Below are 12,182 nucleotides of genomic sequence, written 5' to 3'. Positions count from 1 at the left end.
TTCTACGTAAAAATAAATTTTAAATCTTAAAATCAAGGAATAATTCTTTTAAAAAAGAGTTAGCTGTGGTAATTCTGGAAGTCTAGCCTCTAGAGCCCTATCTCAGACAGATCTAGTAAGTCAGTATATCTGGGGGTCCAGGAATTTCCACTTCTAACAAGCAGGCCAGGTATTCCTGAACACTGAAGTTCAAAGACAACTGGGTACAGATACACTCGCTTCTGTGAGTAAAAGGCCAGTCAGCCAGGTAGAGGGTCTCAGGAGCCATTTAGAGACTGAAGGAGGCTGGGATGTTTTATGGCCAGAAAAAAAAATGAGTGGGAGAACACGAGACAGCACTCCTTTGAAAGGCTCTTCAAATGTGTTCCATATAGATTTTAGAAGGCAACTAAGTCCAAAGGGTGAAAGTTTAATTTGGGTTCTAACATAAAGAATAGATTTCTAACAATATGGACCCTTCACAAGTGGAACAGCCTTCTTTGAACTACTGAGTTCAATCCCATTTGGAGACAGTTAAGCAGATAATCACTGACTTTGTGAGAGGATGAAGAGAGACTCTTTCACCAGGCCAGATCAATTCTACATTCCCTTCCAACTCTCAGGATTCTTCAGATTCTCTAATTTTAGGCTCATGGACCTAGAAATAATAATCATTAAAACACTTCTGGATAATGCTGGACGTCTTTCTCTTCATAGTCAAGGACTCTAACATTTTTGGTGAGTTAACACACAGTGGATACAAAAATTGGTAAATAAAATTCCACATAATTATATTGTTTCAAATACAGGGTTAAAGGGTAGATCATATTTCTGTTCATTTATGTGATGCTAATCCCATTCTAAAAACACAAACCTCTCAGCGAAATCAGGTGAGCAATGACCATATAAATTCATGCATTGCTTACCCGAAGATCAAAGATATATGGCAAAAAAAGTTATTTATAACAACCCAATATTACAATCCACCCATCACATAATTCATTTATTTCTCCCATCATTATAAAGGTGAAAAAATGGTTAAAATATGAAGCTGAGATAGGATAACTTGTGAAAACAGTTCTTCAGTTGTATGTCTTTAAACTGACAGGAAAAAAAAGAAAACCATTTTTAAAATAAACTAGATATCACTATGCTTATATAGTCATTGTAGCCAAGTAACCAGAAAATTATCCAGCAGTGCCAGGGCAAATCAAGAATTCCTTGATTCAGACTTCAAGACCCATCTGAAAACAGGTAATGTCGTGTTTGTAAACTAAATTCTTAAAAATCGTAATAATATTCAAAACAGATTAGCATTGAAGGAAATTTTTGACAGTTCCTCTGACCAGGAATTGACTATTTCTATAACATCTGATTTTAAATGATGTCACCAATAAGTAAAAAGTGCAATTTGCAAATATTGTACCTAAACTAAATTAGGTGAGAGTGGATGTTGTTGTAGTCTTTCAATAACAATTGGAAATTAAAGGGGGAAAAAAAACCAGTTTCTCTATTAACTGTATATTTTGTGGCATGAACAGAAGGAACTGTCATTTGCAGTATCCTATTCGGGGTATCAGCGTGGACTCTGGGGTTCCCATTTCCTTGTTCAAGTTTCAGTTTTGTCACTTTGTAATGGAATTCTACTCAATCTCTTCAAGTTTCTGTTTTCTCATTTTTAATTTTTTAAAAAGATTTGTTTGTTTATGCATACAAGAGTTTGGTACAGGCCAAAGATGCAGGGGGTGAGAGGATTCACCAGAGAGAGAGTGGGGAGCAGGAAAAAAAAGAGATTAGCAGCATAACTGAAGTCGCTGGCTTACTGTGAGGATAATGCATGGAAGGTTCTCGCCACATGGCCTCACTCAGCTATATATTCATAGTGACAGAGATACGATCAACTGCCATCAGACATGAATAGGAGCTATAATTAGTCTCACCCTCAAACTTTAGTTGTGACTCTTTATTAATCTAATCTCCCAAATTAAAATGCTCGTGGAGTTGATCTTTATAGTAATTACCTGTATCTAGTTCCTTCAGATAGGAAAAAATTATAAAGCTGTCAATTCATGCGACGATTCAATAAGTTCTAAAGACAAAAACAGATCAAACTCAACCACAAAACTAGCACTTTCTATTTTTAGCTAGAACAATGCATCTTCCCTAAATCTTACAGCCGCTAAAAGATTTGGAGCTTCTTCGTGATCCGAGGGCGCCCTCTGCCTGCGTGCGAAAGCATTAACGCTAAATGAAATGCTTTTTTAAAAAATGAAGCTAGCTCAAGGAAATTTTAAATCCACCATTCTATGAAATTAATCCTCTCTCTGGCCGTGATTAGAGAGGATTAAACACAATGTAACGCCACAAGACCACCAACGAGATCAAATTCACATCCACATCCATGCAATTTACCTGGGATTTGGAAAGAACGCCCATGATACTTTGCCCCAGAATCTCCCCATCTCGTTCAATAAAGTGTTTGGCATGAAACACCTCGGTGAGTATATCATTAATCTCTTCATTGTTCTGTCTGTGCAAAATTGTACACTTAACTTCCAGGACCGGGGTGCAGTCTGCCCAGTAATGAGGATCGCGGACATGAAATATTTATGGAGTATCTTCTGTATGAGGCCACTGCACTAGGTGAATAGGAGGGAAAATTCTCTGTCCTCAAATAACAGCAATCTACTTTCTAAAAAGGACGTGTAAAAGGGATGTGCCCAAACAAATAGTAAAATGCAAACTGGAAAAAAAAGGCTTATCTCAATTTGCCGCGAGTAATTGTAACTTAATCGTTTAAAACTACTTAATGTTTTGCTACCATAAAGCTTAGCATTAAGCCACCAAGTATAGCTAAAATTTGACAATTTCTTTCATTTGCAGTTGAGTAGACCGCAAATAAAAGCCTCTAAAATCACTTGAAGCACATTTTTCCCTAACTTTTGTCTTTTTGTGAAATTGTTTTAGACCATGATGGACCAGGTCAAACCTTCCCACTACCATTTCTATGATCGTATTGTAATGCAAAACAAATTACAGAAATATTTGGAAGCTAGTTTGCCAGTTCTGAAACTGTTTTTTCTTTCTTTCTTTCTTTAACGTTTTCTTGTCAAAGGGCATAAGGTGTCATAAAACATAAGCCAATAGGTATGTCTGTCTTTGCACTTCAAATAGTCAAGGCTGAGGCCCGGCCGCCGCTAGCCGAGCGCCAGGCGCGGTCGGCGGGGCGCGGAGAATGGCCGCCGGGCGCCGAGCCACGGGTCGGCCGAGGCCCCGGGGGCGGGAGGGGGCGGAGCCGCGGCCACACGGCGGAACTACAACTCCCAGCAGCCCCGCGGCCCGGACTCCCGGAAGCGCCGCCAGCCGGGAGGAAGCTGAGCCCCGGCCCACTGGGTTCATTTAGCAGGAAAAGGGGGCGGGAGGGACTGTGGGGTTCACCTGTCAATTCGCCGCCATGAACGTGGTTTTCGCGGTGAAGCAGTACATTTCCAAAATGATAGAAGACAGCGGGCCGGGTATGAAAGTTCTTCTCATGGATAAAGAGACGGTGAGCCCGCTTTCGCGCCCTGGCCGAGGGCTCCCTCACTCCTCCCAGGGCCGGTGGCGCCCCAGCTTTTGGTGTGTGAGGAAAGCCGTCGTGTGAGGAACGCCGTCGAAGGAGCTCGGCTCCTCACGGCGGAGGGGTGTGCAGAAGTTACCGCGTTGGCGTGGGGTCGCAGTGGCTCTCACCACCGGGTTTCTTCTCGTACCCCGATACCTCACGGGGTCGGGGGTCCTGGGAATGGGTCTGCCGGGAGCTGAGACGCCGCACCTGAGGGTGGTGGCGGTTCTCATTCCCAGTCAGTGTTGTGTAAAGCTGATGTCAGATTATTATTTGCTGGCCGCAGAATTTAAGAGGTGCTGGGGGGACTCTAAGGTGAGGGGAGATGGGTGGGGGCTTGGGAAGCGTGGCTTCCGTGCTGGCCCATGACCTGGTCGCTCAGTTAAGGTTATCACATACCCTAGTACTTAGACGCGCGGCTGAGTGCTAGTGAGAGTGTGAGCCTGGGCATTGCTGCTTGTTTTTAACGTCCCGGGCCGGCGTGATACCCGTGAATCCTTCATCTTTGCAGACTGGCATCGTGAGTATGGTGTACACGCAGTCGGAGATCCTGCAGAAGGAAGTGTACCTGTTTGAGCGCATCGACTCTCAAAACCGAGAGATCATGAAACACCTGAAGGCCATTTGTTTTCTTCGTCCTACGAAGGTACTACATGAGCTGAACCGTGTGTGCTTCCGCCGGACGGTTGCAGAACACGATGATCCGAGAGTATGAAGAAGGCAAAATAAATTCCCATGAATCACCATCATTATCCTGGTTGACCAGAGTTTTAATCTTTGCTCTCCTTCTCCCATTTAGTTCCCTCCTTACAGCCAGTTCTTCCTTCTAGAAAGTGCTTGGCCGTTTCTAAAGCCACCAGCTACTCCAACAGAGACCCACGTGACTTGATTCCCGATTGATCCCCACATCACCAATGGCACTGAACACCGTTGCCCTTTAATCTTACCTACTTGCATAGTTACATCAGCGTCTTGAGCATTCATCACTTTTTTCATGTCTCTGCGCAAGTTTGTGTTCAGTTTGTCACTATGCATACTTACACTGGTTCAGTTTTACCACTCTGACTAACTGTATTTTAGTACTCAGCTCTCATAGCCGTCCTTTGCCTGGTCTGGTGGTAAAGAGAAACCTCCTATGTGCTACCTCAGTTCCTGCTGCACAGTGGCTGAGTTTTTGTCATCTCTACATCTTTCTACAGGTTCATTCCTGTCTTCCATGTATTCTCTTCCCCTAATTAAAGGTTATTTAAACTGTCAGCTTTGATCCTTCATTTTCTTAATCCGTTTTGAGTCTCTCGTTTAAAAAGCCTTCACTATTTCAACCTTATTTTGTGTATTCCCTTGTTTTGCATGCACTCTTTTCTCGTGCTTGGACATTATGTACTTTCCACAATACTAATCTGATCATCTCTTCCCCACTTGAAATCCTTGAATGACTTCCCATCGCTTTGATGATAGTTGTGTTCAGTTTTAATTGTGGCCTGCGTGGGCTCCTTCCTACCATTTCTGCAACCTCATTTCAAACCATTCCTCCTTTGGTCCAGTCTACTATAGTCCATTGTGCCAAAGACACTTGTAAGGGCCCTCCCTTCTGCTGGCACCTTCTTCACTTCCTCAAAAACATCTTCCCTGGCCTTGCTGACTGCCCTCTCACAAGCACTTAAAGCCTCTCCTCTTTATTGCTTTTCATGGTTGAAGCTGTAGGTGGCTCGTGTTTAATATCTCACCCACCAGCAGTAGGCTATGAGAGATCAGTGATGTGCTTTTTCTCGGTACCTACCACATGACGATGCTCATAGTTCCAAATTAATGACAGCATCAATTAATACTGTGTTACTCTGGTTTCCAGTGTTTTGCATTTAAAGCTCTTAGTCATGAAATTTGGGTTCCAAGAGGTGGCTGAGAGATCACCTAATCTACCATTTCCTAATATTTTGTATTACTGAATCTCTTTCACAGTTACCCATATATTCTCTCAAGCTCTCTTAGGAGGAATCTTTTGATTTATTTTGTCACTTTGTCTCATGAGGAAGTAATTTTAGTTTTAAAGTGTCTTAAAAACAATTTTTCCTTAAGATATATTAAAGGTAATTGTCAAAATGACAATTTTGAAGACTTTTCCCATGTAACAGGCAATGTCCACTGCTTGTATTACTTTTAATTCTGTAAGAAAATATATCATTTTGACATTTAAAACTGGTATGTTATATCATGTATATTTTGGGGGCACATTTATATTGAAAGTTAACCATGTGTTATAATATCAAAAATAGATGAAGCTTGGATTTTGATCTAATCTAATTGGAATTCTTGGATTTTGACCATGTAAAAATCAACTGTCTTTGTAAATTTCACATATTTTTATAATAATTAATTATAGAAAAGTTCTTAGCCTGCTGTTTGCAAATATTTCACAAACATTGCAGTTGCACAGTGTCTTAGATCTCAGTTAGTTAAAAGTGAGTATATTTGGCCCTCCCTGGTGGTACAGCGGGTTAAAGCACAGCACTGAGAATCTAGAGCCTCTTCCACATGAGTTCGATTCCCACTTGCCCCAGAGGTGACCACATGGTGCGGCAGACCTCTCCTGACCCCCCCGCTGCTCCCCTCAGCAGTGTACTTCGTCAATCTGCCTGTTCTGTTCCCCACTCTGTCTCTGGTGAGGCCTCTCGTCGCCCCTGAGCCTCTGGCCTATACTCCAGTTCTGTATGCACAAATAAATAAATCTTAAAAAGAAAAAAAAAGTGAATATATTTTAAATATTGTTTTTAAAGGACTAGACACATTTGTGTGTCCTATGTAAGAATTTTGAACAAATGAATAGATAGCTTAAAGCAAATTTACAGAATTACCAATTTGTGGTACATTTCAACATGTATCCTTTATATTTTTAATCTTAATTTGGTTGAGGTAGGGCAGCTACTTATATAGATATTATATATGAATCCTGATCATTATATTTAATACATACCCAGCCCTCAGCCCCCAGCAACATGCACTTAATCTAGATCTCAGTACGCGGTAGACGCTCAGTTAATACATAAATCAGGGGGTGATATTTGTTGTTTTCTCACTTAAACACTGCTCATATTTTGTTTTGCTTGTTCTTTCTTTTCTAGGAGAATGTGAATTATCTGATTCAGGAGCTCCGAAGACCCAAATACAGTATATATTTTATTTGTAAGTATGTTATTTCACCTACTCCATTATAGAACTGTACCCTAAGCTACTATAGTCTGTTGGGTACTTCCTAATGTAAATAAGTTAATTGAATCTTTTATTATATGAATCTGGAGGTTCTTTTATGTCCTTTCAAAGTATCAAAAGTCTCTTGACCAACATTTTATTTCAAATAGCTAAATATGATTTCCAGTCATCATGGATCGTATAGGTAAAGACATAAGTTTTACTTTGCCTTTCAAAACTATTTGTAAGTCAAAAGTTGTAAATAACCACATGTTTTATAGCATCTTTGAAAAAAATATATACTTATTTTATAAGTCTGTAAACAAGTATAAAAGCTGAATTATCTATTTGAGGGGAGAGTATTTTTGTTTTGTTATGTTTTCTTTTGTGAGCTGATTTTATTTTTGCCCCCACCACCATCCCTTCTGTTTTCTCGTCCTTTTTCCTCCCTCTTAACCTCAGCGCCCTGCCTGCATCCATTAATGTCTGTTAATTTTGTGAGTTTTCCACTTTTTCAATCATCTGTTAGGCTGCAGGTCGCTTCATAGTGCTGTGCTTTAACCTGTTGCACCACCAGAGAGGGCCCCGTTTTCAGGGGGTTTTTTTCATTTTCAGGTTTTTTAAGGTGCATCCAAATCACTTTCACAATGGCCATACCAGCCTCCCTTTCCACCATCAGTGAGGTAGACCTCTTTCTCTATGTGTTCTCCAGCATTTGTTGTTGGGTTTTTTGTTTGTTTGTTTGTTTGTTTGTTTGTTTTAATACATGCCATTCTTGTGGAGAGATGCCATCTCATTCAGAGATGCCATCTCATTCCAGTTGTAACCTGCATCTCTCTTACTAGAAATAATAATGGACACTTTTTTCAGCTGCCTGTTGGCCTTCTGCTAACCTCTTTGGTGAAGAGGTGCTGCCTACTGGGCTGTTTGTTACTTGTTGAACAGCATATACTTTGCTACATCTTGGCTACTAACCCGTGTTGGTTATATATCATATGAATACTTTCTCTTATTCAGTCAGATGACTTTTAACCCCCTTACTAGATAAAGTTTACTTGAAGTAATCCTAATTGTTTCATTTTGCTTTTATTTCCCTTCCATAGGAGTCAGGTCTCCAAAAACATTTTTCTTTGTGTCATGGAACATGCCACCAATGTTTTCTTCCATATATTTTATTCTTGCGGGTTTTACATTCTCACCTTTAATCCATTTGGAATGTACTTTGTGTGTAAAGTTAGAGAATGATCCAGCATTATTCTTCTACTGTTTTCCCAGCATGACTGCTGTTAAAGACTCTCCTTCCCCGAGTATGGTCATGGCTGCTTGATTGTAGATTAGGTGCTGATACGGATGTGGATTTATTCCTGAACTTTTGATTCTGTGTCACTGATATGTATCTATTTTTGTGTAAATGTTATATAGTTTTTAATATTGTTGCTTTATAGGATAGTTTGATATCAAGTAATGTGATGCCTCCCTTTCATTTCCTCAGGCTTGTTTTTATTATTCAAACCCTTTTATGGTCCCATTAAATTTCAGTATTTTGGGTTCAGTTTCTTTGCAATATAGTATTTGATGAAGATTGCATTAGCTTATCTGTGGCTTTAGGCAGGTATTCGTTTTGATTTTGTTGAGTTCCTACCTCTATGAGCACGGAATGCCCTTCTGTCTCTTCACAGTCACACTCTAAGTCCCATAATAACATCATCTAGTTCTCCCTTGATAGAGAATTCATTCTGAGGTATTTCATTCTTTTTTTTTTTTTTTAAATAAAGATTTGTTTACTTATGCATACAGAACTGGGGTACAGGCCAGAGGTGCAAAGTAAGAGGAATCACCAGAGACAGAGTGGGGAGCAGAACAGGCAGATTGACAAAGCACACTGCTGAGGGGCGTAACTGGAGAGACAGGAGAGATCTGCTGTGCACTCCCTGGCTGGGGATCCAATTCATGCTGAATCAGCTGCAGCTAGCGTCATAGTGCTGTGCTTTAACCCATTGCTTCACGAGGGAGAGCCCTTTAAAGGTTTAATAGATATCATTTGTAAAGCCATCTGGTCCTAGACTTTTGTTTGGGGAAGATTACTGCTGTTTCAATTTCTGTGCTTGTGATCAATTTGTCCAACTCTTCTGTTTCTTCCCAGTTTAGTTTTGGTAAGCTATACTTTGTCCATTTCTTCAAGGTTATCAAATTTATTGGGCTATTGTTGACACAGTAATCTCATGATCTTTGGTATTTCTGTGCATCTGTGAGGATGTCCCTTCTTCCACTTCTGATCTTTTTTATTAGTGTTTTTTATCTTCTTTGTTAGTCTTGCTAAAAATTTATCTATTTTAATTATCTTCTTTAAGAACCAACTCTTTTCATTGATCTTTTGTATAGTCTTTTTTTTAATCTCACTTATTTCTGCTCCTATTTTTATATTTCCTTCCTTCTACTAATTTTGGGTCTTGTTCCTTCCTCATTTTCAAGTTGCTTTAATTTAGCAAGTTGGGCGTTTTCTTGCTTCTTCATGTGGGTCTCTATTACAGTTATTTTCTCTTACAGTTCCTTTTGTTACATCCCAAGATTTTGGAAACTTGTATCCTTCTTTTCTTTTTTTTTTTAAGATTTATTTATGTATGCATACAAGAACTGGGGTACAAGCTAGAGATGCAGGGGGTGAGAGGATTCACCGGAGACAGAGTGGGGAGCCGAACAGGCAAACTGACTGAAACACACTGCTGAAGGGAACATCAGGCGAGACAGGAGAGGTCTGCTGTGCCATGTGGGTCACTCCTTGGCTGGGGATCAAACTCATGTTGCAGTGGCTATGGATAGCTTCATAGTGCTGTGCTTTAACCCCTTGCACCACCAGGAAGCCCCCTGCTTATCTCCTTATTTTCATTAGTCTTAGCTGTTTTTTATTTTCTGTTTTAATTTCATCTTTTATCCAATAGCTATTAAGCAACATATTATTTAGTCTACATATACTGATAGGATTTCCGGTTTGTTTTTTAATTATAATGATTTCTAGCTTGTGACATAATGGTGAGAGAGTACTTGTTATAATTTTCATCTTTGTAGTTTTATTGACAATAGACTTTACCCCAACATATTATGTATTCTTGAAAATGTTCATGTGCATGTGATAAAAATGTGTATGCAGTGGTATTTGGGTAGAGTGTTCTATGAATAGCTGTTAAATCTATTTGGTTTAGTATCTTACTTAAGGATATTGTTTTCTTACTTTGTCTTGTTGATCTGCCCATAATTTTAAGTGGAGTATTAAAATTCCCTATTATTATTGTGTTATTTTCAATATTTCCCTTTAGTTCTGTTAGCAATTGCTTCATCTATATTGGCACTCGATGCTCGGGTACATATATATTTACTATTTTCTTCTTTTTGTACTAAAACTGTAGTCAAATGTAATGTCAGTCTTTATCCCTTATTACCTTTGTAAGTTGGACATCTACTTTATCTGATGTAAATATAGCTATTCCTGATTTTATTTGATTGCCATTTGCTTGTAGGATTGCCTTCCAGCCTTTAACTCTAAATCTGTGCTTGCTTTTATCCGTTAGATGGCAAGAATATATGTGAGTGTGTTGGAAAAGCAGAGATTAACTTTACTTACTAGATGAATTCATTCCACTTCTCTTTGCTATTTTATGTAATACTTAAAAGTGTGAGTCATCAAGTATTTTTTTATAGTGCATCTTGGTGGGGGGTTTTAGAGGTAGAATCCTGGAAATAAACTAAGATTATGGTTACTATACAATTTATATGGATTTATTTTATGTAATATATTCTGCTTTGGAAGTTACATCTATTCTCCTCTAGATGTCATTGTTGATCTTTATAGGATTAATATCATTTATTCAGTGTCATTTTTTTTTAAAGATTTGTTTATTTTTATGCATACGGAACTGGGGTACAGGCCAGAGGTGCGGGAGCAGTGAGAGGGTTCACCCGAGACAGTGGGGAGTAGACCAGACAGACTGACAAGTACACTGCTGAGGGTAGCAGCGGGCAGGTGAGGAGAGGTCTGCCACGCCATGTGGGTCACCTCCAGGGCAGGCAGGGATCGAACTCATGCGGAAGTGGCTTTAACTTCTCAGTGCTGAGCTTTAACCCGCTGCGCCACCAGGGAGGGCCCTATCATTTTTTTTTTTTTTTTTAAGATTTATTTATTTGTGCATACAGAACTGGGGTATAGGCCAGAGGCTCAGGGGCGGTGAGAAGCTTCACCAGAGACAGAGTGGGGAGCAGAACAGGCAGATCTACGAAGTACACTGCTGAGGGAAGCAGCGGGCGGGTCAGGAGAGGTCTGGCTCGCCATGTGGTCTCCTCCGGGCAGGCGGCAGGCGGGAATCGAACTCATGCGGAAGTGGCTTCAGATTCTCAGTGCTGTGCTTTAACCCGCTGCGCCACCAGGGAGGGCCCGCCCTATCATTTTTAACATCAGTGACAAAACTTAACTTTCAGTAGGGCATTTGCAAAGATTTTATAACTTTCTTGAAAGTTTTGGATTTTGGGGGTTTACACTACTGTCAAAGACATATTTTCTTCATTATCTACTGTCATTTTTAATGATACTAAAAATTAACAATTGTGATAAGACTGTATTTTATAAAGAACGTTCTCATATATTATTTTGCTTAGTCCTTACAAGAACCTCAAGATTTTATTATATATTGAGATACAGATATAAGAAATAATTAGAGACCCATATCCTTTCCCCTGGATTAATATTTTATGTAGCTATAGTATAATGTCTTACCAAGAACACTGACATTGATAGTTAGGATATAAAACATTTCCATCTACATAAGAATCCTTCATACTGACCTTTTTGCAGCTATATTTACTTCCTTTCCACCCAAACCACTCATTAATCTTTGGCATCCACTAATTGGCTCTCCATTGCTATAATTGCCATTTCAAGAAAGTTATATAAATGGAATCATACAGTCTACAACCTTTTGAGGTTGACTTTTTCACTCAACTTAATCCTCTGAAGACACAGTCAGATTACTGCATGTGTCAATAGTTCATTTCTTTTTATTACTGAATAGTGCTTCTTGGTATGAATGTGCCACAAAGAATCCAACTGTTCACCACTGAAGAGCACTTGAGTTGTTTCCAGTTTAGGCTACTAGGAATAAAGCTGCTATAAGCATTTGTGTGTACTTTTTTTTAAAGATGTATTTATTTATGCATACAAGAATTGCGGTACAGGCCAGAGATATGGGGGTGAGAGACCCTCGCCAGAAGCAGAGCGGGGAGCAGAACAGGTGGATCTACTGAAATCCACTGTTGAGGGGAGCAGTGGAGAGACAGGAGAGCCTGCTGCGCCATGTGGGACACTCCCTGGTCGGGGCTCAAACTTGTGCTGCATGGCTATGGACAGCTTCATAGTGCTGAGACTTAA

General features: G+C 39.8%; 1 protein-coding gene across 2 annotated transcripts in view; it reads left to right on the top strand.

Annotated features, from left to right (window-relative positions):
• The first annotated feature begins 3,285 nt into the window (after positions 1-3,285).
• Positions 3,286-12,182, top strand: part of VPS45 (vacuolar protein sorting 45 homolog (S. cerevisiae)) — a 48,319-nt gene continuing 39,422 nt past the window's right edge. The window contains exons 1-3 of one of the 2 annotated variants that reach the window (XM_004689569.2): positions 3,286-3,526; positions 4,092-4,226; positions 6,700-6,760. In XM_004689569.2, the coding sequence (XP_004689626.1) occupies positions 3,434-3,526; positions 4,092-4,226; positions 6,700-6,760 (289 nt within the window). In that variant the 5' untranslated portion in view covers positions 3,286-3,433. The remainder of the gene's footprint in view (positions 3,527-4,091; positions 4,227-6,699; positions 6,761-12,182) is intronic. The other variant, XM_012730043.1, reaches the window with a different exon arrangement.

This window comes from Condylura cristata, unplaced genomic scaffold, assembly GCF_000260355.1.
Source record: "Condylura cristata isolate star-nosed mole 26May11 unplaced genomic scaffold, ConCri1.0 scaffold00026, whole genome shotgun sequence".
Classification (NCBI taxonomy): domain Eukaryota; kingdom Metazoa; phylum Chordata; class Mammalia; order Eulipotyphla; family Talpidae; genus Condylura; species Condylura cristata.
This window is presented reverse-complemented; position numbering and strand designations above follow the sequence as displayed.